Source organism: Elephantulus edwardii, unplaced genomic scaffold (genome assembly GCF_000299155.1).
Source record: "Elephantulus edwardii isolate Elephantulus edwardi_28Jun2011 unplaced genomic scaffold, EleEdw1.0 scaffold00019, whole genome shotgun sequence".
In the NCBI taxonomy this organism is placed as follows: domain Eukaryota; kingdom Metazoa; phylum Chordata; class Mammalia; order Macroscelidea; family Macroscelididae; genus Elephantulus; species Elephantulus edwardii.
In genome coordinates this window covers 2,370,759-2,393,299 of record NW_006399769.1, presented here as the reverse complement: position 1 = coordinate 2,393,299, position 22,541 = coordinate 2,370,759, and the positions used below count along the sequence as shown (strand labels likewise).

Sequence of the window (22,541 nt, the reverse complement as noted above, 5' to 3'; positions counted from 1 at the left end):
GTTAAATTTTGCTATTCTGACTGGGGTGAGATGATAACTTCTAGTTGTTTTGATTTGCATCTCTCTTAGAGCTAGGGATTTTGAACATTTCTTCATGTCCTTGTTAGCCATCTGAATGTCTTCTTTGGTGAAGTGTCTGTTCATATCCTGTGCCTGTTTTTCAATTGGATTATTTATCTTGTTGTGGTGACCTTTCTTGATTTTAATCCATGTAGTGTTCTCTTGCTCAGTTTGTATAATAGTTTCTTGGTCTAGATATGGATTTTATAATTAAGTGTTCTGTAATTCCTTAAAACAAAGACCTGAATACCAAAGTAATTTTTTATAAAGTGCATTAGAAACTGTTACTTCAAAGAAAATAATTTTAAAATAGTAAATTGTTGTTGTTTTTTTTTCTCTTTCAGATACGTTGGCAACCTTTCCAGAGACGTGACAGAGGCTCTAATTCTCCAACTCTTTAGCCAAATTGGACCTTGTAAAAACTGCAAAATGATTATGGATGTAAGGGTATTTTACTTAGTTAGCTTTTACATACATACATTACTAGAAACCATAATTTTTTTAAAAGTCTAAGTTCATAGAGATTTTAGAATATTTATAATAAGTTCATAATTAGTTTTGATTGCTGAGTTTTTTTAGTAAATTAAGAGAAGGAAATAGATCTAGTCATAAGTAATATCACATCATCAAAAATGTTATATTGTTACTGTTAGATGCCATCGAGTCAGTTGCAACTCATTGACCCTGTGGTCAACAGTTCTGAGGCTTGACCTGTCCTATCTGTCCTCACACTCTTATTCATGCTCAAGCCCATTGTTGCTTTCCTAATGTCAGTCTATCTTATTGAGGGTCTTCTTTTTTTTTCTGGCCTCTGCCTTTCCTAGCTTGGTGCATTTCTCCAAGGCCTGGCTCCTCCTGACAACATGCCCAAAGTATGAAAGATGACATTTCACCCTCTAGAGATCACTCGCGTTGCACTTGCTCCAAGACAGATTCATGTTCTTTGGCCTTCCACTGTTCACAGTCCACATTTAGTACTGTTCTCCAGTACCACAGTTCAAAGACGTCAGTTATTCTTTTTTCATCCTTACTCGTTACACAACTTTCAAATGCATAGGAGGTAATTGGAAAGAATATAGCTTCGATCAAGTCGACTTTACTCTTTGAACTGATCTCTTTGTGTTTTAGTACTTTGGAGAGATCCTTGAGAGCAGGTTTCCCCAGTGTAACCAGTATTTTGATTTCTTGACTGCTGCTTCTGTGGGTGTTGATGGTGGTTCCAAGTGCAGTAAAATTGTTGACAACTTCAATCTTTTCTCCATCTATCATTATTTTGTCTATTGGTCCAATGATTATGATTTTTGTTTTCTTGAAGTTGAAGTGTAACCCATATTGAAGGCTGTAGTTGAATTTCTACAGTAAGTGCTTGTAATATTCTTAACTTTTCTACAAGTAAGATTGTGTCACTTCTGAATGACAAGTGAGTTCTGAATTAAAACACAGAGATTATATATGGCATAATGTTGTGCATTTGGGTTTTTCCCAAATTTCTGTCCTAGCTACTTACTTGTTTTCTTCCCAGAATATAGAACATCAATAACCATTTGTTTGTTCTTCAGTAGTTCACTGGTCATGAATTTCCGGATTTGGATTAGTTAGCGTCATATGCAGCCAAGGAGGAAAAGGGTTTGTTTTTTTTTTTAATACTCACATTTATGAATTTTATACTCCCTTGAAGTATAAAAATGAGTAGTACTTATGTTTGGGTTCTTATTATTTAAGAAGTTACAGTTTGGGGATTTTTTTCTGGGTACAGATCCCATAAAATGAACATTATTTTTATGCATCTGTTTCTATACATACCTGATGCCTATTAAAAGAGATCTTTGTTAAAGAATTCTTATTAAATGTATCATTAATTTGAGTTATTCAATACTAAAAATATTTTTATTCTAATTTTTAAATAATTGTCCCAAACTCATGAATTCCTTGGTTACCTCATTTTTTCCCCTCCCAGTTATGCTTTGAGTGAAAGTTTACAGAACAATTGGTTTTTCATTCAATTATTCATAGCAGTGGTGCTTATGACATTAATTAACAGTCCCTACAAACTCTGGTGGATTAGTGGTAAGGTGTTAAACTGCTAACCCAAAATCACACTTTTCTGATCCACTCTCTGCTCCATGGGAGAAGTGGGCTACTTTCTCCCATGTGATTTACTGCCTGTGAAAACTCAGTGATGAGACAGTTGTAAGTTCTTGACTCTTAACCTGATTGCACATAACAATAACAGTGTAACTGACAGACAAAATTAATGTCAAGGTTTGATGGCATACTAATTGATATATCAGTGTACATATCAGCCCTAGACTTACTTACCAGAAGTTTGGGAGACAGCTACCTGACCACCTGATTGGAAGAAACCCCTGTCTGTTACCATTCCCACAAAAGATGATCCAGCAGAATCTAGAAGTATTCAAACAAAATCATTAATATCATATACAGATAAAATCATGATGAAAATTATTTTTAAAGGGCCAGAACAGTACAACTCAAGGAACTGCTAGAAATTCATGGTGAATTCAAAAGAGGCCACGGCACAAGTACTATTATTGCTGATGTCCGATGGATCTTGGCTAAAAGCAGAGATTATTAGAAGAATGTCTGCTTGTGTTTTATCAACTAGCCAAAGGCATTCAGCTATTTAAGTCATAACAGATTGTGGCAAACACTGAGAAGAATGAGAATCCTAGAAAATTTAATTATGCTCATGTGAAACCTTCAACATATACCGGGAAGCTTTTGTTGGAACAGAACAAGGAGACATGACTTAATATCAGGAAAGGCATACATCAAAGTTGGATCCTTTCTCCAGACCTATTTAATCTGTAGACTAAGGATATAATTGAAGAGGCCAGTCTACGTAAAGAAGAATATGAGAACACCCTGCCTCACGCTAGTGATACAACCTTGCTTGAAGAAAGTAAAGAGGAAGCAATTGCTTCAGATTATAGCCTTCAATGTGGATTACATCTCAACATCAAGAAAACAAAAATCCTTACCCGTAGAGCAGTAGGAAACATCATGATGGATGCAAAAAGGATATAAGTTGTGAACAATTTCATTTTATTTGGAGCTATAATCAGCACCCCTGGGAGCAGGAATCAAGAAATCAAAAGACCTGTGCTGGGGCAACTGTCAAGGACCTCTCCAAAGTGCTAAAGAGAAGGATGTCAGTTTAAAGGGCACCTACCTAATACCATATGGTATTTTCAGTTGTTTTCCATATACCTGAAGTTGGACCCTGAATAAGGATGACAGAAGAATCAATGCCCTTGAACTGTTATATTGAGTAAAATACTGAATATTCCCATGAAAGAGCAAGCCATTCTCTCGGAGGAATTGCAACCAGAAGGTTCCTTATAAGCAAAGGATAGAAAGGAACACCCACAAGATGATGGATTGAAACAATGATTTTAACAGTGGTCTTGAATGTATGCAGAGATTTTGAGGATGGTGGAGCATAAGGCAGGGTTTAGATCTGTTGTTTCGTGTGTGTGTGTGTGTGTGTATGTATGTATGTATGTATGTATGTATATTAAATATGTATGGAGATTCAAGGGGGTAAGCGGTGGGAGCCAGAAGAGTGAGCATGGGTAGGGATGCAATCACAGGGTTCACAATTTTGTGGGTGGAGGGAGTGAGTTAAAGAAAATGAGAGAGATCTGGTGGGGACTAGAAAAGACAGGGTAATGGTGGGCATGTTGCAATGATGATTACTTTTTTTAAAAACAAAAGGATTGTCTTTTTTTATTTGTGGTTTTCCCATCCCATTTTTGAATAGGGGCTTAGACACTTTGGCTGCTTCATGCTGAACAGGGATATTAAGATGAAGAAGGGGGCCCACTTTAGCAGTTTACTTTTGGTCTTGAGTTGAAGCTGTATGCCTTCTTGTTCTGTTATTAGATATTTTCCTGACGTTTTCTACCCTCTGGTTGCAAGGTGTTTGCGAGAGTGAGTCCGGTGGGAGTGGCTGGCTGAACTTTGAGACCCTATCCACCTTTGCTTCCTTAGCTGACAGTTGTACTTCCCTTTGTCTCTGTAACTGGGCTCAGGGTTTAGGTTCTGGAACAAGACTGAGTGTTCAGGTTACCTATAGGAAAGGGAACAAACTTAAAACAAATTTTTGAGTTACAAAGAAAAGGGCTTTGGAGGTGTTACAGATGTACTGGAGGAGAAGATAGAGTAAACTGACTTAGATAAAGTGCCTCATACACACCAGGCGGCTCTCTCTCCGGGAGGCACTCCCCTGCCAAGTGGTTCCTCTGAGCGACAGGATGGCTGCCCCACAAGTCTTCTGAGGTCTAGACCTTGTGCCCTATTCCCTCCATCATTGCCCCCTTCCTCTCTGCCAAGTGGTCCAATTGTAACTTTAAGTAGGTATTATTATTTTCCCTTCCACAAATGGAGAAGGGTCTTCCAGAATGGTGAACAGACCAGCTCAGGGTTGTAAAAGTAATAAAGGCAGTAGAACAAAGACTCAGACCAAGGTTGTCTGAAAGCAGGCCGTGTGGCAACAAGCTATGTGTGACACTAGGATCGGCTGTCATTCTTCTTTCTTTGCAAGCAAAATCCTGCTCATGATCCTTTTCAAAATGACCAGACGACTACACTCAGGCTGTGTGCAAGGGGCTTCCCTCGGGCCCAGATCTGTTATTTCATATGGTCACTGTGTATTATAATCGCCTTGATGCCACCTAAAAACATTGTGGCAACACTCTTGGGATTCTCATCCTTTAATCCTTCCAACCTTTAACTTAAAGTTGAGCCACAGGGCTGTTTGGTTCCCAACCCACAGCTTTTTTTTTTGTTCATTGTTGCACATTTTCCTCCTTCTCCCCTATCTACCTCCTCCCCTTCTCCAGCCTACCCTGCAGTGCACCCCTGTTCCACATTGTTGTCAGTCATACAGTGGCCTAACCCAAAACTTTACTGAGGGCTGTGGCCTCAGGGATATCATCACTCTCTGTTAACTTGCCTGTTCATCTTATCATTTTGAGTTTTGTTCCACATTTTTTTGTCCTGCTCTGTATAGGATCCTCTACTGTGATGCCTTTTAGAATAGTCAGCAGTGGTGATTAGGCATTGTCCAGTTCTTCTGGTCTCAGTGTTAAGGAGATTGATGCTCATGTGATTCATTAGTCCTTTGGACTAATAGTTCGTATGTGTCTTTGGTTTTCTTCATTCTTTGTTCTGGGTGGAGAGAAAGCAATAGTTAAACTTCACATACTTGTTACTGGCTTTTAAAATCCTGGTCCTTTAAAATTCTTACAAGTTTTTTCCAGTTACATTCTTAAGCTATTTGTTAAATAGAAACAAAGTAATACATACCTTTATTCTATGAGCTTTCTAGGCTTTTGAATTAGTTTCTTTTAATAACTTGATACGGAAATTATGGAAAGAATAGATATAAAAGAAAGGGTTACAAATCAGTCTTAAAGTGTAAAATAGTGGGGGGGGGGTTGTTTGTTTTTATTATAAAATATTTCCATTTTAGTTATATAATCTCAGCTCCCTTGGAACACTGACAGAGAAGAGGAGAATTGTTTGTCTTAAACTCTTATTTGATAGAAAGGCATGTTTGGTTTTTTGTGTTGTTTTTTTTTAATTTTATTAATTTTAATGAACATTTACAGAGATTTTGGGTTTCCATTCATTCATTGTTGCACTATTTTCTTTACCCTCCTCCCCAGTTCATTCCTCTTCCCCCCCTTGAAAGTCTGTTTTAATTGTCCAGTTGCCATAGTGCTTGTCAAAGCCATTCTGATTAACTCCTTTGTCAGTGTGTCCTTTGCCATTCCCTGTCACTTCTCCCTGAGAGAGATTTCACCCTGATTCATAAGGAAAAGGGGATGCTGTAGGTTTCAGGGTGAAGATCTCTCACTACTCTAAAGGGCCCCTTTGGCAGTAGGAAACACGTAGGCTATTGTGGAGATTGATTTTGGAATTTAGATGCACTGTTATCAGTTGTGCTTAGCCATACATGTTCATATCCTTGAAGATGTATCATGGAAGTGTTGCAGCCTAGAAGGCACAAATTTAACTAACAAGTTAAAAGTACATGAGTCAAAAATTAAAAAGCAGTAATATTGCAAGTAGAGGTTCTAATAGTGGCACCAATCAAGTTACAGAGGGAAGGTAGTTCTTAAAATAAAAGGCTTATTGACTAGCACTTTTTCTATTATAGTTTATAGGTTAGGAACCACAAGATGTAGAGGCTCAACTATGTCATTTATTGTACTTAAGACCTGGAGCAACTTCCATCTATCACTAGGTTGTTTTATAGCTCGAAAGTCTGCATAAAAGGCAGAGGTGAAGTAAAGATCTGCTTATGAGGTTTTCCGTCAATTCCAACAACTAAGAAATAGTGAGAAGAGTTGGGACCTCAGAAGGCTTTTAGGACCAAATAGTAGGCTCTTGTGTCCAAGAGAAAATTAATATACTTACCAGTAATGTTAATGCTTACCCACAGCTCTTCTGGGAGGATCTAAATCGTTGAAGTGACATGTTTGGTTTTTTCCTTTTCTTGTGATTTGAGTGGAAGTTTACAAATCATCCTGGATTTTAATTCAGTCATTCATACATATTTTAATAATATTAAATGTTGTTGTTGTGCTTTATCAACTCCTTATTGTCTATTGCTTTTTCTATCACAGAGGTGAGAATTTTTAAAGGCTTCTAAGCAGGCAAAAAATTCATACCAGGAAGTACATTTTGTATTTTTTATTTATCACCTCTAAATTTCTTTCATTTTCAGTATCTAGTTCTATTTCAAGGGAACTCTGGTGGTTTAGTGGTAATGAATTGCCTTGCTAACCCAAAACTGGTAGTTCAAATCCACCAGCTGCTCTGTGGGAGAAAAGTGGGCACTCTTCTCCCGTGTGATTTATTGCCTCTGAAAACCCCCTGGAGGGTCAGCAATGAATTGATTCCAACTCTACAGTACATAAGAACAATAGTTATATTTTAAAAACTGAGCAACGAGGAGGTGTGTACATTTGTGGCAGTTTTAAAGACCCCGAAAACTTATAAAGAGACAACTTTAAAACAAGAGTCCATTCAAAATGTAAACTCTGAGGATTTAAAGATAGATATGACATGCACTCCTTACTTCCCAAAGTACATAGGTTGAAAGACCAAGTTGTTATGAGGAAATTGGTATTAAACAAAAGTGGAAGAAAACATGATTGCCTTACTGCCAAACCATTAAGAATCATAGCTCATCCATCTTGATACATAATCATAATAGCTGACACTACTCTTCCCTTACATAATTTTTCACTGTTGTCATAAATGTGAAATATTGGATAATGAGATAGGAATAGTTATACATGAGAGGGAGCTCTAGTGGTCAAGTGGATAAAGAACTACACTGTCAACCCAAAGCAAGCAGTCGGAATCCACTAGATGCTTTGTAGAAGAAAGATGGGCAGTCTCCTTCTGGTGTGGCGTATAGCTTCTGAAAGCCTGCTGGGGAGTCAGTTATAGATTGGTTCTGACTCACTTGCACATAACAAATATTCATGATGATAAGGTAAATATTCATGCATGATTAGGACAGTCATTAATAAAAGGTCATATATACTGACTGTGATAACCTGTTGAAGAAGATAACTATCATTTTTAGTATTTATTTCATCTAAAAAGTTCCTTACAAGAATGAACCTCTCATTTTCCATGGCCTAAGACCTGAGATGCTTTATATAAAACATATGAGAAACATAAAATTATGTTGCATAATTTTAAGTAATTAGTATAAAGCTTAAAAATGGCCTTTGTGTTTTTTCTACAACAGACAGCTGGAAATGATCCTTATTGTTTTGTGGAGTTTTACGAACATCGTCATGCAGCTGCTGCCTTGGCTGCTATGAATGGACGGAAGATAATGGGTAAGGTAAGCTGTCACAATTAAAACAGGTGACTGGTGCGGGGGACTTCTGGTTTACCCAGCATTTCATCTCCTATTTATTCATATTCTTCCTAGGGATAAAAGTAAATTATTCACATTTAAGAAAGAAAGAATGAGGTAGAACTTTAAGAGTACAGATGCTTGTTTATTTTAATATTTTCCATGTTACAGTGCACATGATAAGTACTAAAATAATTTACCCAAGTATGGATGATACAGGAATGTTGGAATCTACTGGGGAACAATACAAGGGAGGAAACGTTACTTATTTAGGTTATAAAAGATTAATTGCGTGCTTATAGAGAATTACATAAATTGGAATTTGTGAACATCATTTATTTAATTGTATGTTAAAAATTAGTATTGAAACTCTTGCTAGAACTGATATAATTTTGAATCATTTCCAACATCTTTGGTTGATAACCACAATGGAAAGGAAAAAGAGAGTAAACATTAGTACATAGAAAATAGACACATGATATCAAGATGAGTGAAGGGAAAGGCATTATCCAGTAAGAGATGATCAGCACAGTATCACAAATGAAGTAAAGATATAGAACGAGAGTTGAAATCAGAATTATAAAGAGAAGATGAGGAAGGTACAGTTATAATGTGCTTATTAAAATTAATGTAATAAATGTGCTACAATGAATAAATAAAGAGAAAAATGAAAATGTTATAAATATGAATGGTTTAGTGAAAAATTAATTTGCTTTGTAAACCTGCACTCAAATCCTAATTTTGTAAATTGTTTAAGAAACTCACTGACATAGTGGGAAAGATACCTTGATATATGATCCTAGATGTAGATCTAATAATACCCAATTCTGAGCTTTATTTTGGGGGAGTATAAATGTAAAAACTTTTTTTTTAAGGAAGTCAAAGTGAATTGGGCAACAACTCCTAGCAGCCAAAAGAAAGATACAAGCAGTAAGTTTATTTTATACTCTTTGAACATTTGTTTTTATTGTACACAGTAGTCTTTATTGTAAAGCCTATAAACATCATACATATTTGCAGTAATGTTTTGATCGTTGTCCTAAGATATGATTTAATGTGTTTGTGTTAATAAATTTAAGAACAAATTTAATCTTTGTCATCAGGTAGTACCGTTGTCAGCACACAGCGTTCACAAGGTAATTGTATCTTCTTAAACATAAAATGAAATCTCTTGAAAAGGGTATTCACTAACCACCTGAAGTTTTTTTGTTTGATACGGGGGAGGTGGGAGGGAGGAGGTCATATTTTTGTTTGTCTCTCTGGTAATATTTTCCCCCTTCTCCCCAGTGTTCCCTGAATGTGGCTTGTCCACTACTTTGGTGCTATTTCCAGCTCTCTGACACACACACACCAACCCCTTCCCCCATCCTCGATAGCAGCTTATGTCTTAGTAATACTTTTTTCAACTAAAGGGCAAGCTACCTGTTTCCTTGAGGTCATGATCTGTGCTTCATATATCCAGATCTTCAGAAGGCTTGAGTTGCTCCTGAAACTTTCCCAAATGGCAACCCAATATGTTGCTTAAGGCCTGCCAAATAGGGGTAACTTTTCTTTCTGAATATACTTTTATCAAATTTATATATATATATATATATATATTTCCATTGATCCGACTAATTTTAAGTGTGTTGGGGTTTTTGAGAATTGTCTTTCCTAGAAACTTCCAATGTGGGTTCATGTTTCTCTCCAGTGCTTTTTAATGACTGATACAAAGTGAAGGGATCACTGTTCTCACTCTGTTGCCTTCAGTCTTAGTTCACTTGCACATGGATTCACATAAACTGAATGGTGTAATGTCTGGGCAACCAAAACTGTTGGCTTTTGAGAAAACTGTCAAATACTTTAACATCAAACTGTTGCAATGCAAGGTATTTCTTTGATTGTTCTTCACAAAATATGGTTAAACCAAGTGTATCTTGTAGCTAGCGTCAGTCAGTTGTCTTAACTGAGTCTGATCTTATCTATATAACTCAAAATACCACTATTTTATGATAATTTGTAAAGTAAAGCTTTAATATAGTGGTAAGCTGAATAATAGTAAATAATTACTATTAGAATGGTAACTAAGTCATTAAATTTTTTTGCAGTACTTAAACTTGTAATATATTAGCTTATTTTTTTAGACCAGTGTAGTAATTGGCTATCAGAAATATGTCTATTTTAAGTTAGGAACTTGCAGGTATTTTTAGAGTCTTTACCTATTGTTACCTTGACTCGTTTAAAATTGATAGCCTCTGTATAGATCTAGGATAGTGTTTTACTTGGACTGTACTGTAATCTACAAATTATTTTAAGAATATTTTATGGAATATGTTTCTTTTTTTCTTTAATTCTAAAGTTCTGTTTTTGTTTTCACTTCCCCTTCCTTCCCTTTATAAGATCATTTCCATGTCTTTGTTGGTGATCTCAGTCCAGAAATTACAACTGAAGATATAAAGGCTGCTTTTGCACCATTTGGAAGAATATCGTAAGTAACAAAAGACAAATGGAAAACATTTTTAATTAGAAACAATTTTATATTGAAATAATTTGAAAATTACTCTATTGTAAGTTTGGCACATAAATGTGTAATACTTGACTATAATATATTGCATCGTTTTAGAGACTTCAGGTGAATAATAGCAAATATTTTTTTCATTGATGAAGAAATCTTTACTTACTTTAAAATCCTTTTTCAGTTAGCGTTGCTTCAAAGAAACAAATTTGCCTTAATACATAGGGTTATAGTATTTGTGTCTTGCTAGTTTGGTCATAGTCTTTAATCAGCTTGTGCTATGACTAAGAAATTTTGCTTTTTGGGCGTTTTGTAATACTATGCATTTTGTGTTAATCTGTTTTTAAAAAGAAACCTTAACAATTCAACATAAAAAAGTTATTAAATGCTACTTCTTAAATATGTATTTCCCCCTCCTTTAACTGTTACAGTGGTGACAGTATTTTGTGATGCACCATCTTGCTTGCATTTGTTAGTAATTGTATGTTTTAGGACTTCTGTAAATAGTTGATGATTCATCCTAGAAAACTTTATTCTTTTGTAAAATATACCATTTTAGAGTAAGAATAACAAGTTGATAAGAATAATGGTGTTTTTTTTTAATAGAAGCAATTATTGAATTTAGAAACAATTTTTTCGTTACTGCTTGCTTTATTGTTGTTTCAATTATAGGGGTGGTTTAAAAGCAAAAACTAGGCATGGACAGATTCCCAGGGATGTGATGGTGAGGTGTCTGCAAACTGACAGTACTATTAGTGATCAAAATTAGGGGTTTTCATTTGAAGAATTACAGAGTTCATTGGTATAAAGATGAAAAGACATAGTGACCAAGGAGTGTCTATTAACAGTGCCAACCTCAAAAGACATTCACAAAATTGGAATTTATAAATAAAGTGTTATGCCGGAGGGCTTTTTAATTTGTGAGAACAAATAAGATTTTAATTTCTTGATTATTTCTCTTAATCTGCTTCAAGATTTTGCTGCTATTGAGCTTGCTTCAGGTATCTAGACTAGATGGTCTTAAAACTTTGGTCTCTCAAGTACTCTGAAAATGTCTTTATGCAAAGTTGTGTGTGTATTTTTATTTTGTTGTACAACGAATTTCATTTGGTTTTCAGAGTGGTCAGAGGATTAAGACTCTTGATCTAGATTTTTGATTGCTGCTTTCTCAGTGAATCCTTTCAGAGAGAAATAAAGGAGGTCTTCTTAAATTAATGTTATTCATAGTATATTTTTATTGCTAAGACCTTTAAGTTTTATGATTTTCAGTTGAAGTTCTATATAATGACTGAGCTTTAAGCAATACAAAGAGATTTCTAAAATTAAAAGGACTGACAGTTGGTAGCACATTTTTCTATTTTTTGGTTATTAAAGACATTAAATAGATAAATATATTGTAGGGTCTTCATGAGATAATCTTATAGATTACTTAAATAGTTCTTGGTAGTTTATATAAGGCACACAATAATGGTGGTAGCCTATTAAAATATTTAACATGAAAACTACTACAGTACTTTGCATAATTTACACAATTTAAAGTCTTCTATTCCTTGAGTTTAGGATAGTATTAAAATCTTGGTATAGAAGTGAATCTGTTAACAAATTAAATACATGCATATGTACCATATAGGTAATTTAAGAAACAATTCTATATATTGAGAAATGGGCTGTACTCCTTATTTATTTGTTTTTACAGCCACCTCTTTGTCTTGTTGGCCCTAAACAGATCACTCTGAAATTGACCTAAAATATGGTTATATATACTTTAATATAAAATAACATTGCATGCTTTTCTGACTTGGGTTTCTGTTGTGAAAGTGCCTGTTTTGTTCATGTGTCCTGAGAGAACAAGCATTGTGACATACCTGGCTAACTTAAAAGCAGATTACCTGTGAAGCACAATTTGAGTCCAATTTTTTGAGGTATGGAGTTTTAGCTATCATGGCTGGGTTATTACTCAATCTCAAATAATAGGGCTCTGGTTATTTTGCAGAGTATCTCTGAAGAATGGACAGAATTGCCCTGGCTAACTACAAGCTACGGTTCACAGTGGATAAATGTTGGCGTGCTTTTTATTTCTGACTTTTTAAAATTTTCTTTTATCTTTTGTAGTTTCCAATCATTCTTACATGATTGCTGTTATAAAATTCTATATAAAATCTTTTATGAAGTATAAAGCTAAAGTATGTCTAATATTTTTCTTCTTCAATGATTTAACATTTCTGAAAATACCAAGTTCTCAAAATTATCCGTTTATTCATAGTCCAAAAGGGGGGGGGGTCTGAATTAATAAGAGAAAATAAAAGAAATTAGAGAATTAGGCCTTTTTCATTCTATGTGTTTCCAGTTTTCAATTTAAATATTTAATTATTAGGTAGAATATACTTTCAAATAGCAAATATAAAATTGTATAGTCAAAGAAAGCCAGTAAGCCTTGTGATCTCTGTAAGTGGTTAAATAATTAATATGAATATCTGCCTTCACTGTGCTTAATAATGAAAAGTTTAAAAAATGTTTTGAAGTGGAAAGAAATTTCTGTATAGTGTATGCATATGTATTTTAAAATCAATTTGCATGTCTGTAAAATTAAAAGTTTGCTACTATTAGTAAATCATATTGGACAGTGAATTTGGATTAAAGGTTCACTTTAATGAAGGTAAAACATGAAAATGAGTTGTATGTAATTTTCATTTTGTACCCAAAGAACAGCTTGCAAATCTAAAACTCCTATTGTTTCTGATTTCAGAGATGCCCGTGTGGTTAAAGATATGGCAACAGGGAAGTCTAAGGGATATGGCTTTGTCTCCTTTTTCAACAAATGGGTGAGCTCAAAAAAGAAGTGTGTGTGTGTGTGTGTGTACACATACATAGTTATATTAGTAGTACTTTAATAAGAGTGGAGATTGGAAATACTTAGCTTATTTTAATTGATTTTTTTATCAACCATTTGTTCATTTCACTAATAATTAGTACTTTCATGGTTTTAGTAATTTATGCAGTTTTGATAATTTTACATGTGCCTAATGCATGAAAAGTACTGAAAGGTAGATATTCTAAAAATCTCACTTTGTATTTACTACGTAGTCTTCCTGCTTTAGACTGTAATAGTGATTTCAAAGTACTAAATGGAAAATATTCTCATGTGTAGAAAGTTTTTAAAAAATATTTATGTTAATATATTGAAGAACTTTTTTATTTTCCTCTCCCCTTTCATTCAACAAATATTTACTGAATGCTAACTTACTTGAGCTTGGCATTTTGAGGTTTTGTAGATTTGGTGTTTTGAGGGTTTGTTGTGTTTTTGTTGCGGTTTTTTTTTTTTACAGAACAGAAAAAATAGTGCAGTTTGTGAAGTGCAAGTGTGAGGGAAGGATGTGCAAAGAAGGAATTTAGTGTGTCAGCTGTAGCATGAGGAATTCTGTAATACTAATTTTAAAACAATCTCTATAAAGTATTATATGGGAAGCTAATTTATGTATAAATGAAGAGACCATGTTTATGTGGCACCTGTGTGTGTTTCCTTTTTTCCTTACATGGATAATAAAGGGGAGTACTGAGAACTGGATAAAGGGGGCATAGATGGGAACTTCTATGCTGTACTCCTTGATGTTGGAGTTTTTTATAAATATAGTACCAATTAAAAGAATTAAAATTTTAACTCAGCAATGTGGCTAAAGACTCAAAATAATCAGAGGTATATTTCCTATTGGTATATATGATGGGAGAGTTCATAGGTAGTAATTTAGTATGTATGCCAAGGGCTCATTAATCTTGGATTTTATTTTATCACCTTTATGTTATGACTTGTGTGCCATCTAGTCAGTTCTAACTAACTATGGTGGAGTACAATTGCTCCCTAGTTTTCTAGGCTGTAATCTTTATGGGAGCTTATGGTGGGCTCCAGCTACAGATCTTTTGGTCAACAATTTGTGCCACCAGGATGCTTATGTTCATGACTACTGGTTGTCAACAGTAAGTATAAAATCACTGTACCTTTTGTTTTAGAGTGCCTTAGAATGAATTATTAAAAGATTTTGGCCATATGAAACATGTTTCAGAAGTTATTTCTTACTTGTGTAAATGAAGTATTAACACATATTATTTCTTGATGACGCCAGGTCACATTTATGAACCACAGTCATTGCAGTGTGCCATGATACACTGATTTTCTATGGGTTTTTATAAAATACATATACCAGATAGTGTCAGACTGTGAAACTAATGCCCACTATCTCTCATTGAATTATCTAGGTACTTACTACAACAACTTGAAGGGTTTTTTGGCCAGAATTCACTATCCAGGTTAAAAATCTGCTCTGAAAAAATGTTCACATGCTCACAAGGCAAGAGAATATAAAATGCACTTCAGTTGTAGTTACCCGTGGTAGCTTAGCAGTAAGTAGTTATCCTGCTAACCCAAAGGCTCACAGTTCTAATCCACCAGCTGCTCTGTGGAATAAAGATGGGTAGTCTCTTCCTGTGCAGTTATAGTGCCTCTGAAAACCAGCTCGAGGGTCATCTGTGAATTGATTCCATCTCATTGATTGTTGTTGTTGTTCAGTGCCATTGAGTAAGAATCCTAGCAACACTGTAAACAACAGATCCGAACCCGGTCCTGTCCTGTGCCATCCTGATCATCTTTGACACACTTGGCTGCAGTTACTGTGTCAAGCCATTTCATTGAGGGTCTTCCTCTGTTTCACTGACCTATCCAAGCATGATCCCTCTCTCTCAGCAACATGTGCAATATTATTCTTGCCTATAAGGATCTTATGGTACATAACAACAATACTTTTCAAAAAAGACCATATATTTGATTGCTTAATGTGTAACATAAAATCACTATTACATTCCTTATGTAAAGTAAAAATATCTTCTAAGAAAGTATAAAAATGATGAAGTGAGCCTCTTACTCAATCTCACTGTCATTCACTTGATTATGATTCCTAGCATCCCCCCATCAGTTTTCTCAAGCTGTAAATCTTTATAAGAGGAGATTGCCCTTCTTTCTCCCATGGGGTACCTGGTGGATTCAGACCTCTGATTTTCTTTTTATTACCAGCCCAATATGTTACAAACTACGCCACCAGAGCTCCTAAACCTAAGAAGTTGGTGAAATTTGTACATTAGAAGAAAAGTTGGAAATGATAAAGCATATCGAGAGGTGAAAAGATAAACTTTTATGTATTCCATAAAAATGTAAACATTTATGTATTTCATATAGCACTGATAGCTATCAACTTTTTTCCCTGTGAGATAAACATTATGAGATCATAGTTGATCCTAAAAGCTTTTTGTATTATTCAGTCACAGCATATTTTTGAAAAGTCCCTTGTATAATAAATTGATAGTCACATCTTATGTGAGGTCCATAGAAGATTGATATCTAGGTTTTCAGAGTGTGTAAGTGCTCTTTGAAGAAAAAGGTTGAAGGTTTGGGGTAAGCTAGAAACTCACTTTTGCCTTTTGAATTTTGGGATATAAACTCTTGCTATATGAAAAATATATTTAAGTTATGACTTAGAATCAAATAGCAAAGAATATCTGTACTTAGTCTCTGTGGTCAGCCAGAGATGAATTTTAATGCTGACAGCTTTCATGACCTTTGTAAATTTGGCACTCTGCTGTTGCGCAGTGCTGTGGCCATAATTCTATCAACCCTAAAATTCTTTGCCTCTCTCCCTGTGTTGAACATGGAAATTGATAAAACCCTAATCCTGATTGAACTTAGTTTCTTTTCTACTGCCTGAAGAAAAATCATACAACTCAATCAACAGGCCTCATTTCTGATTTCATGGTCACAGCACATTTATGCTTGTTTATTTCCATGTTTAATCTGACCTTTTTTTAAGAGCTACAAGAATTCTTACTACTCTGCTCTATTTTCTTGTAATTTTTACTTTTTAAATTTTTTTATTAATTTTGTGTATGTACCATCAAATCAGATCTGACTGATAACGGGAGGAGATTGCCCTTACTTCTCCAGCAAAGCATCTGGTGGATTTGAACTGCAAACCTCTCGGATTATAGTGCAGCTTCTTGCCACTAGACCACCAGAGCTCCCTTAATCTGACCTTTTATAGCCCAAAAGTGTTGACTGAAGACATACCTTACTGTTAATGACCTCATTAACTTAAAACTCTATTCCCAAATGAGATAGCATTCATAGACATAGGAATTGAGATTTACAGCACATATTTTAAAAAGCCATAATTTAATCCATACCTATCTTACATGGATTGTTTGGTTTCTTCCCCTAAACCTGTTCCTCTCTCCCTCACAGTTTTTCTATTTAAGTCAATGACAGCACTATCTTCTCAACCTCCTCTTCTTTTTCTCATCCACAACTATGACTAGTCTTGGCCATTAGCACTTTTTACCACGAGTATTTCAGTAATAAAGCATCATTATCCTTTACTCCTTGCCTTTAACCTACTTTGTAAAGAAGATTTGGTGACATAGTCCATTGAGTTGCAGTGCTAGCACCAAAGTAAATGACTTTATTAAAACATAGATGATGGCAATCTGTTAATCTGATATTTTCCCTTTTGCTTTTGATTTCTGTTGAAACTAATGTACTCCTTTTCTATTTATACCAAACTCATTCCCAAATTAATGCCTTTGTAGTGTTTTCCCCTCTACCTGAGGTTTTTCCCCCCCTTGATTGTTTTAATGTCACTGTCTCTTCTCAGTCTCAGTTTAAATGTTACTTAATGCCTCCATTCTCAACCTTTGGCTTCTTTCATGGCATTTAATACAGTTTACACATAATTTGTCTCCAAAAAGAATATAAGGTTGTGTACCGTGGAGTCAGAACCAACCCATACCTGACCCTCCAGCAGGTTTTCAGAGGCAGTTAATTGACGATAGATTGCTTATCCTCTCACGAAGCAGCTGGTGGATTCGAACCACGTGCCCTTGGGATTGCAGCACAGCTTCCTGCCACTAGGCCACCAGAGCTCCCTTAAAAACTAGGCACATTATCTAGTACCTAGAATATAATTGTTGTTCAGTACTTAATTGTTGGTTGAATACAATACCAAATACTGTCATCTGAACTTGATATGAACTACACATGATAACAATTACATTAGGACATTTATACTTACAGTTTTCCAGATGATTAGCATTCCCAGAATAAGATATCCAAACAAAATTTAGACATTCCATTGCATTTTAGGAAACCTGTCATATATTTTACCTTTTAAAAAGCATTTTCTTTTTTAAGAACATTTATGAAAAGCAGATACACATTTTATCTACTGCTAAAACTGGTTGGTTTAACATCAACTAATACTGAATTTTTTTTGTTGTTTTTAACGTGCACAACAGGATGCCGAAAATGCCATTCAGCAGATGGGTGGCCAGTGGCTTGGTGGAAGACAAATCAGAACTAACTGGGCAACCCGAAAGCCTCCAGCTCCAAAGAGTACATATGAGTGTAGGTGTATTGGAGAAGAAAAGGAAATGTGGAATTTTGGAGAAAAATACACTAGATTTAAATATTAGAGCTGTTCCCGGAGACTTATTGCAGAAATAGATGAGACGCAAATCAAGACTACTATTCAAAAATGTACTTAGTTTTCATTTTTGTAACTATAACAAATTATATTCTTTCTAGTATCAAGTCTCCTATTAAAAGAGAATCTGGGTAATTTTTCAGACATTCTTGGGGGAGGTTTAATATTAAATGTTACATCTGTTTATATATAAGCAATTTGGTCAAGGTAAATAAATATTGTTAACATTGTTATAGCATAGTTAGTGCTGCTTTTCGTTTTCTGAACATTTTTATTTCATGAATTAAAGACATAAAACTTTATCTCTCCCCAGCAAACACAAAACAGCTGTCATATGATGAGGTTGTAAATCAGTCTAGTCCAAGCAACTGTACTGTGTACTGTGGAGGTGTTACTTCTGGGCTAACAGGTATGGGAGATCTGCCTGTGGCATCTTGAGATAATTCTTCAACTGAGGAGTTTAATATATATATAGGATTTTTGTGTGTATGTGTATTGTTGTTGCTTAATTTTACTTACTTATTTTCTTTCTTACTAACAGAACAACTAATGCGTCAGACTTTTTCACCATTTGGACAAATAATGGAAATTCGAGTCTTTCCAGATAAAGGATATTCATTTATTCGGTAGGAGTGTTTTGTTTTTGTAAAAAAGAGCAAGGGCCACTTGAGAATGGCTATGTCTGACCTTTATTTACTTCATGAAGGGGTACTGTCCCCATCAACAGCATCAGTAACACAAAGCCAGTTCCCTTGAGGTCAGACATGTCCCCACGTTCTCATACCTCTTTTTACTAAGTGAAAATCTTAACTGCCAATCTTAACTGCCTTTTTGGGTCTGAAATCCAATGTAGCTCACAGAGCACACAGAATGGTAGTGGAGAAGTCAAAAGGTTTTCACTTCCCTTCTTTAAAACCTATTCTTTATTAAAGTAATGTTTTTCGAGCGCTAGATATTTGGAAAAATAGTAGACTGGGACAATCCTCCCGCCTGCCTCTATCAATTCTTTTTTTAAAGGTAGATTTTAGATCATTTCTCACCTCTAGTGAGGCGGACCCACTCTTGTCATCTGAGTGTCTGTCTCACTTAATGAGTTTTTCTCTGTAAATTTTCCTGTCTTTATAAAGTTCTTCTATCTTTAACTTAAAAAGGGTAGATTTTATGAATAAATACTTGAAAGAATTTGTGTCAGTAATTCTTAATTTGTTTTCATATTTGTTTCACATTTGTTTTAATATTGTTTTCAATAGGTTCAATTCCCATGAAAGTGCAGCACATGCAATTGTTTCTGTTAATGGTACTACCATTGAAGGTCATGTTGTGAAATGCTATTGGGGCAAAGAAACTCTTGATATGATAAACCCTGTACAACAGGTGAGAGGGTTCTTGACTTTGGGGAGTAATTTTTGGGCTATTAAGGGTTATTTTTAAATGGAAATTGTTAATAATCCTTGTTAATAAGTTTCTAGCTAAAATTATAGCATATAAGGGCTCTTCCTACATGTATTATAGTTCCAGAGTGGTGTTTCATGGATTGCAGTGGTGACATGATGAATGTGACCGCCTCATTTGACTCATGCTCACACAGTGGATTTTAAAATGCTCCGACAAACATAACAGGGTATTAAATCTTTTCTTAATACTTGGTAGATTTATTTACATACTATTTTGGAAAACTTTGGATAAGCATGCTTGACTCAACTGAAACAGAGATATAGCTAAAGGTATATTCAGAGCCTTCTAGATTTTGCTGCATTTGTCTCTCAAGGCAGCTTGGTATTTGAAACCTGTTCCCACAATAATTTCTCTAAGGAAGTTCTAAATGGAGCAAAGAAGTGGGAGTTAAGAAAATTCTAAATTATACTAGTTTCTCCCTTAAGTATATTTAATATAAGAACACATAATCTTTGTATTTTCCTTGTCTAAAGGAAGCAAGCATGTGGATAGTTTCTAAAACATCCTGAGTGTAGTATTGGTATTAGGACATCACCTGCTTCCTGCAAAAGGTGTGCATTCAGAGCATCATGTATAGTTACAACACTAGAATTTCCCCCCTTGTTTTAAAAGCAGTGACTTTTAAACTTTTTTATCCTATCATTTTAATTAAATTGATAGTTATGGCTCTATTATGGTTAAGTATTTCTGAACCATTAGGACTGTTTCTGTACAGATAAATTAATATTAACTTAAAATTTTATTTAAAAGCAGAATCAAATTGGATATCCACAAGCTTATGGCCAGTGGGGTCAGTGGTATGGAAATGCACAACAAATTGGCCAATATATGCCTAATGGCTGGCAAGTACCTGCTTATGGAATGTATGGCCAGGCATGGAACCAGCAGGGATTTAAGTAAGCACTTTTGTCCTTTTCCTTTATTGTCCTTAGAAAACATCAAGAACGTAAAACAAAATAAAAACAAGTAGGTAGTTTACCTCATAACTTTAAACCTTTGAAGGAGCTTAACTTTAGAAAGCTTTTCCATTTATAGCTTTAAATGTTTCTCTGTAAAAATGTCACCTGCAGTTTTGCTTTGAGGTAAAACTAGCATCATAAAAATTTTGGTTATATTTGATAATTAATCAAGTAATTTTTTTTTTTAGTTAGAAAATAAGAGCTTACTAACCTTTACAGGGCAAATCACATAGTATGCTATTTCTGAGTACAGTTGGTTTCATGTCAGTTTTATTAAGTATGATTTTGTGTGTGTGTGTGTGTGTGTGTGTGTGTGTGTAAAATACCTGTTAAAACATTGTTTTATGGAAAGCTTCTTCATGCATCCTGAGTTAGGAGGTTTTAACTTTCTGAAGAACTAAAAATAAAAATACTTTGCCATTATAAAAAAAATTATTTGTAATACTGGGGGAAAAAACCTAAATCTTTTTTAAAAATCTGGTTTTTGCCCTATTTCTTTAGTAATGTAAATGCTTGTATTATCAATAATTGACCAATTCAGATGTACAGATTTCTGAAATTAGTTAAATTTTTCTTAGTGTAAGGAGGATAACATTTATAGGTTGAAAGTATTAGCTGTAATTCCTATATCTAGGATTAAGGAAAAGTTTGATTCTCATTTTTCTTGTATCAATTACTTGTTTCAGGCATTGCACTTAATTTTAATCAGTGACTTTTTTCTTCCCCTGCTTTTTCACATTCTCTACCAGTCAGACACAATCTTCTGCACCATGGATGGGTCCAAATTACGGAGTGCAACCACCTCAAGGGCAGAATGGCAGCATGTTGCCTAACCACCCTGCAGGGTACCGTGTAGCCGGGTATGAAACCCAGTGAGAAAGGACTCCAGAATCTAAGGCCAGAGGCTTGAGGCTACAGGGAGTAGTGAAGCCGTTGTTTACTTAAGGATTTATCAAGTCAGTCATTGCAAGTGTCAGATACAATGTATTTATTTAAAAGATTCCTTTTTTAATCATGAAATTATCATCCACTTTGTTTTAAAAAGAAACAGGATGCTGGATGTCTGCCAATTTTTGCCTTCATTCCCTTTTTTGATAAAATTTCTCAGATCCTTGTTTCAAATACAAATGCAGGGATTGCTGCCACTTTTTAAAATTAAGAGGCAGAAAATTGCACAATTTTGAACTTTTTCCACTAAAGTAGTGTGCAGTTATAGTTTGCATTCCTGATATGATTTAAAACATGTAATATAAAGATGTACAAAAAGGAAAACCAAAACTGTGCAGAGTCTGGAAGTTATTATCTTCAACTTGTGCACAATTCTGTTTTAGGTTTTGAAATATAGGCATTGCCCCACCTCTGCTTTTGTCTCTGTAGGGCTTTTAAATCTGTAAGTTATTAGTTTACATCATTTTTGTTATCTACATTTTTTTCCACAAATTTGTCTTGCCTTATTAAAGTTCTGTAAAATACACTTAAATGGGGATTTTAAAAAATGATGTTTTCACTTAAATTGAAAACTTTTCTCAGAAGGATTGATAATTGCATTCATTTTGTGTTTTATATAAGAAGGTGCCTCAAGAATTCCCTGTTGGATTTGTTGTAAAGAATTTTTATCTTCTGTGATAAACTGCTGGAAATAGAGAAGCAAAAACTTAATACTAAAGAAAATCTCTGAAATGTGATAAGTTCTTATGCACCCATGTTAATTTCATCGGTCAACTTTTACGTTTATATGTATTATTTCATTATGTAAAAATGTTTTAGCAATTTAATATTTTGCACAGTTAGTGAACTTTGTATGTCATTTCCTTCTTAAAGATGTCATGCAGAGTTGACATTCTGAGATTTAATAAGGTTTTAAGTTCCTTGCATGTGAATATCAAATACATACTTTGGTAGTCTTTGAATACAGAGTCATCTGCTCCTGTTTTTCAAGAATGTTGAGACAAAGTTGTATGTAAGGAAATATATTAATTTGCCATTTTCTAGTTAAATTTACTCACAGAGTGAATGAGCATAATTGTAATATGTACAAATGATATCTGTGAAACTATAGAATATCCTTATGTGGGGCTTGGAGTCCATTGTGAACTCTGTTGTTAGCCTAATGGAACCAGCCAGGCACAGCATTTTTCAAATGT

General features: G+C 34.6%; 1 protein-coding gene across 1 annotated transcript in view; it reads left to right on the top strand.

Moving 5' to 3' along the window:
• TIA1 (TIA1 cytotoxic granule-associated RNA binding protein) overlaps window positions 1–18,118 on the top strand; it is a 43,511-nt gene extending 25,393 nt beyond the window's left edge. The window contains exons 2-8 of the mRNA XM_006882304.1: window positions 405–501; window positions 7,856–7,954; window positions 8,845–8,899; window positions 9,073–9,105; window positions 10,349–10,436; window positions 13,210–13,285; window positions 17,796–18,118. Coding sequence (XP_006882366.1) covers window positions 405–501; window positions 7,856–7,954; window positions 8,845–8,899; window positions 9,073–9,105; window positions 10,349–10,436; window positions 13,210–13,285; window positions 17,796–17,972 — 625 coding nt within the window. The 3' untranslated portion in view covers window positions 17,973–18,118. The remainder of the gene's footprint in view (window positions 1–404; window positions 502–7,855; window positions 7,955–8,844; window positions 8,900–9,072; window positions 9,106–10,348; window positions 10,437–13,209; window positions 13,286–17,795) is intronic.
• The last annotated feature ends 4,423 nt before the right edge of the window (window positions 18,119–22,541 follow it).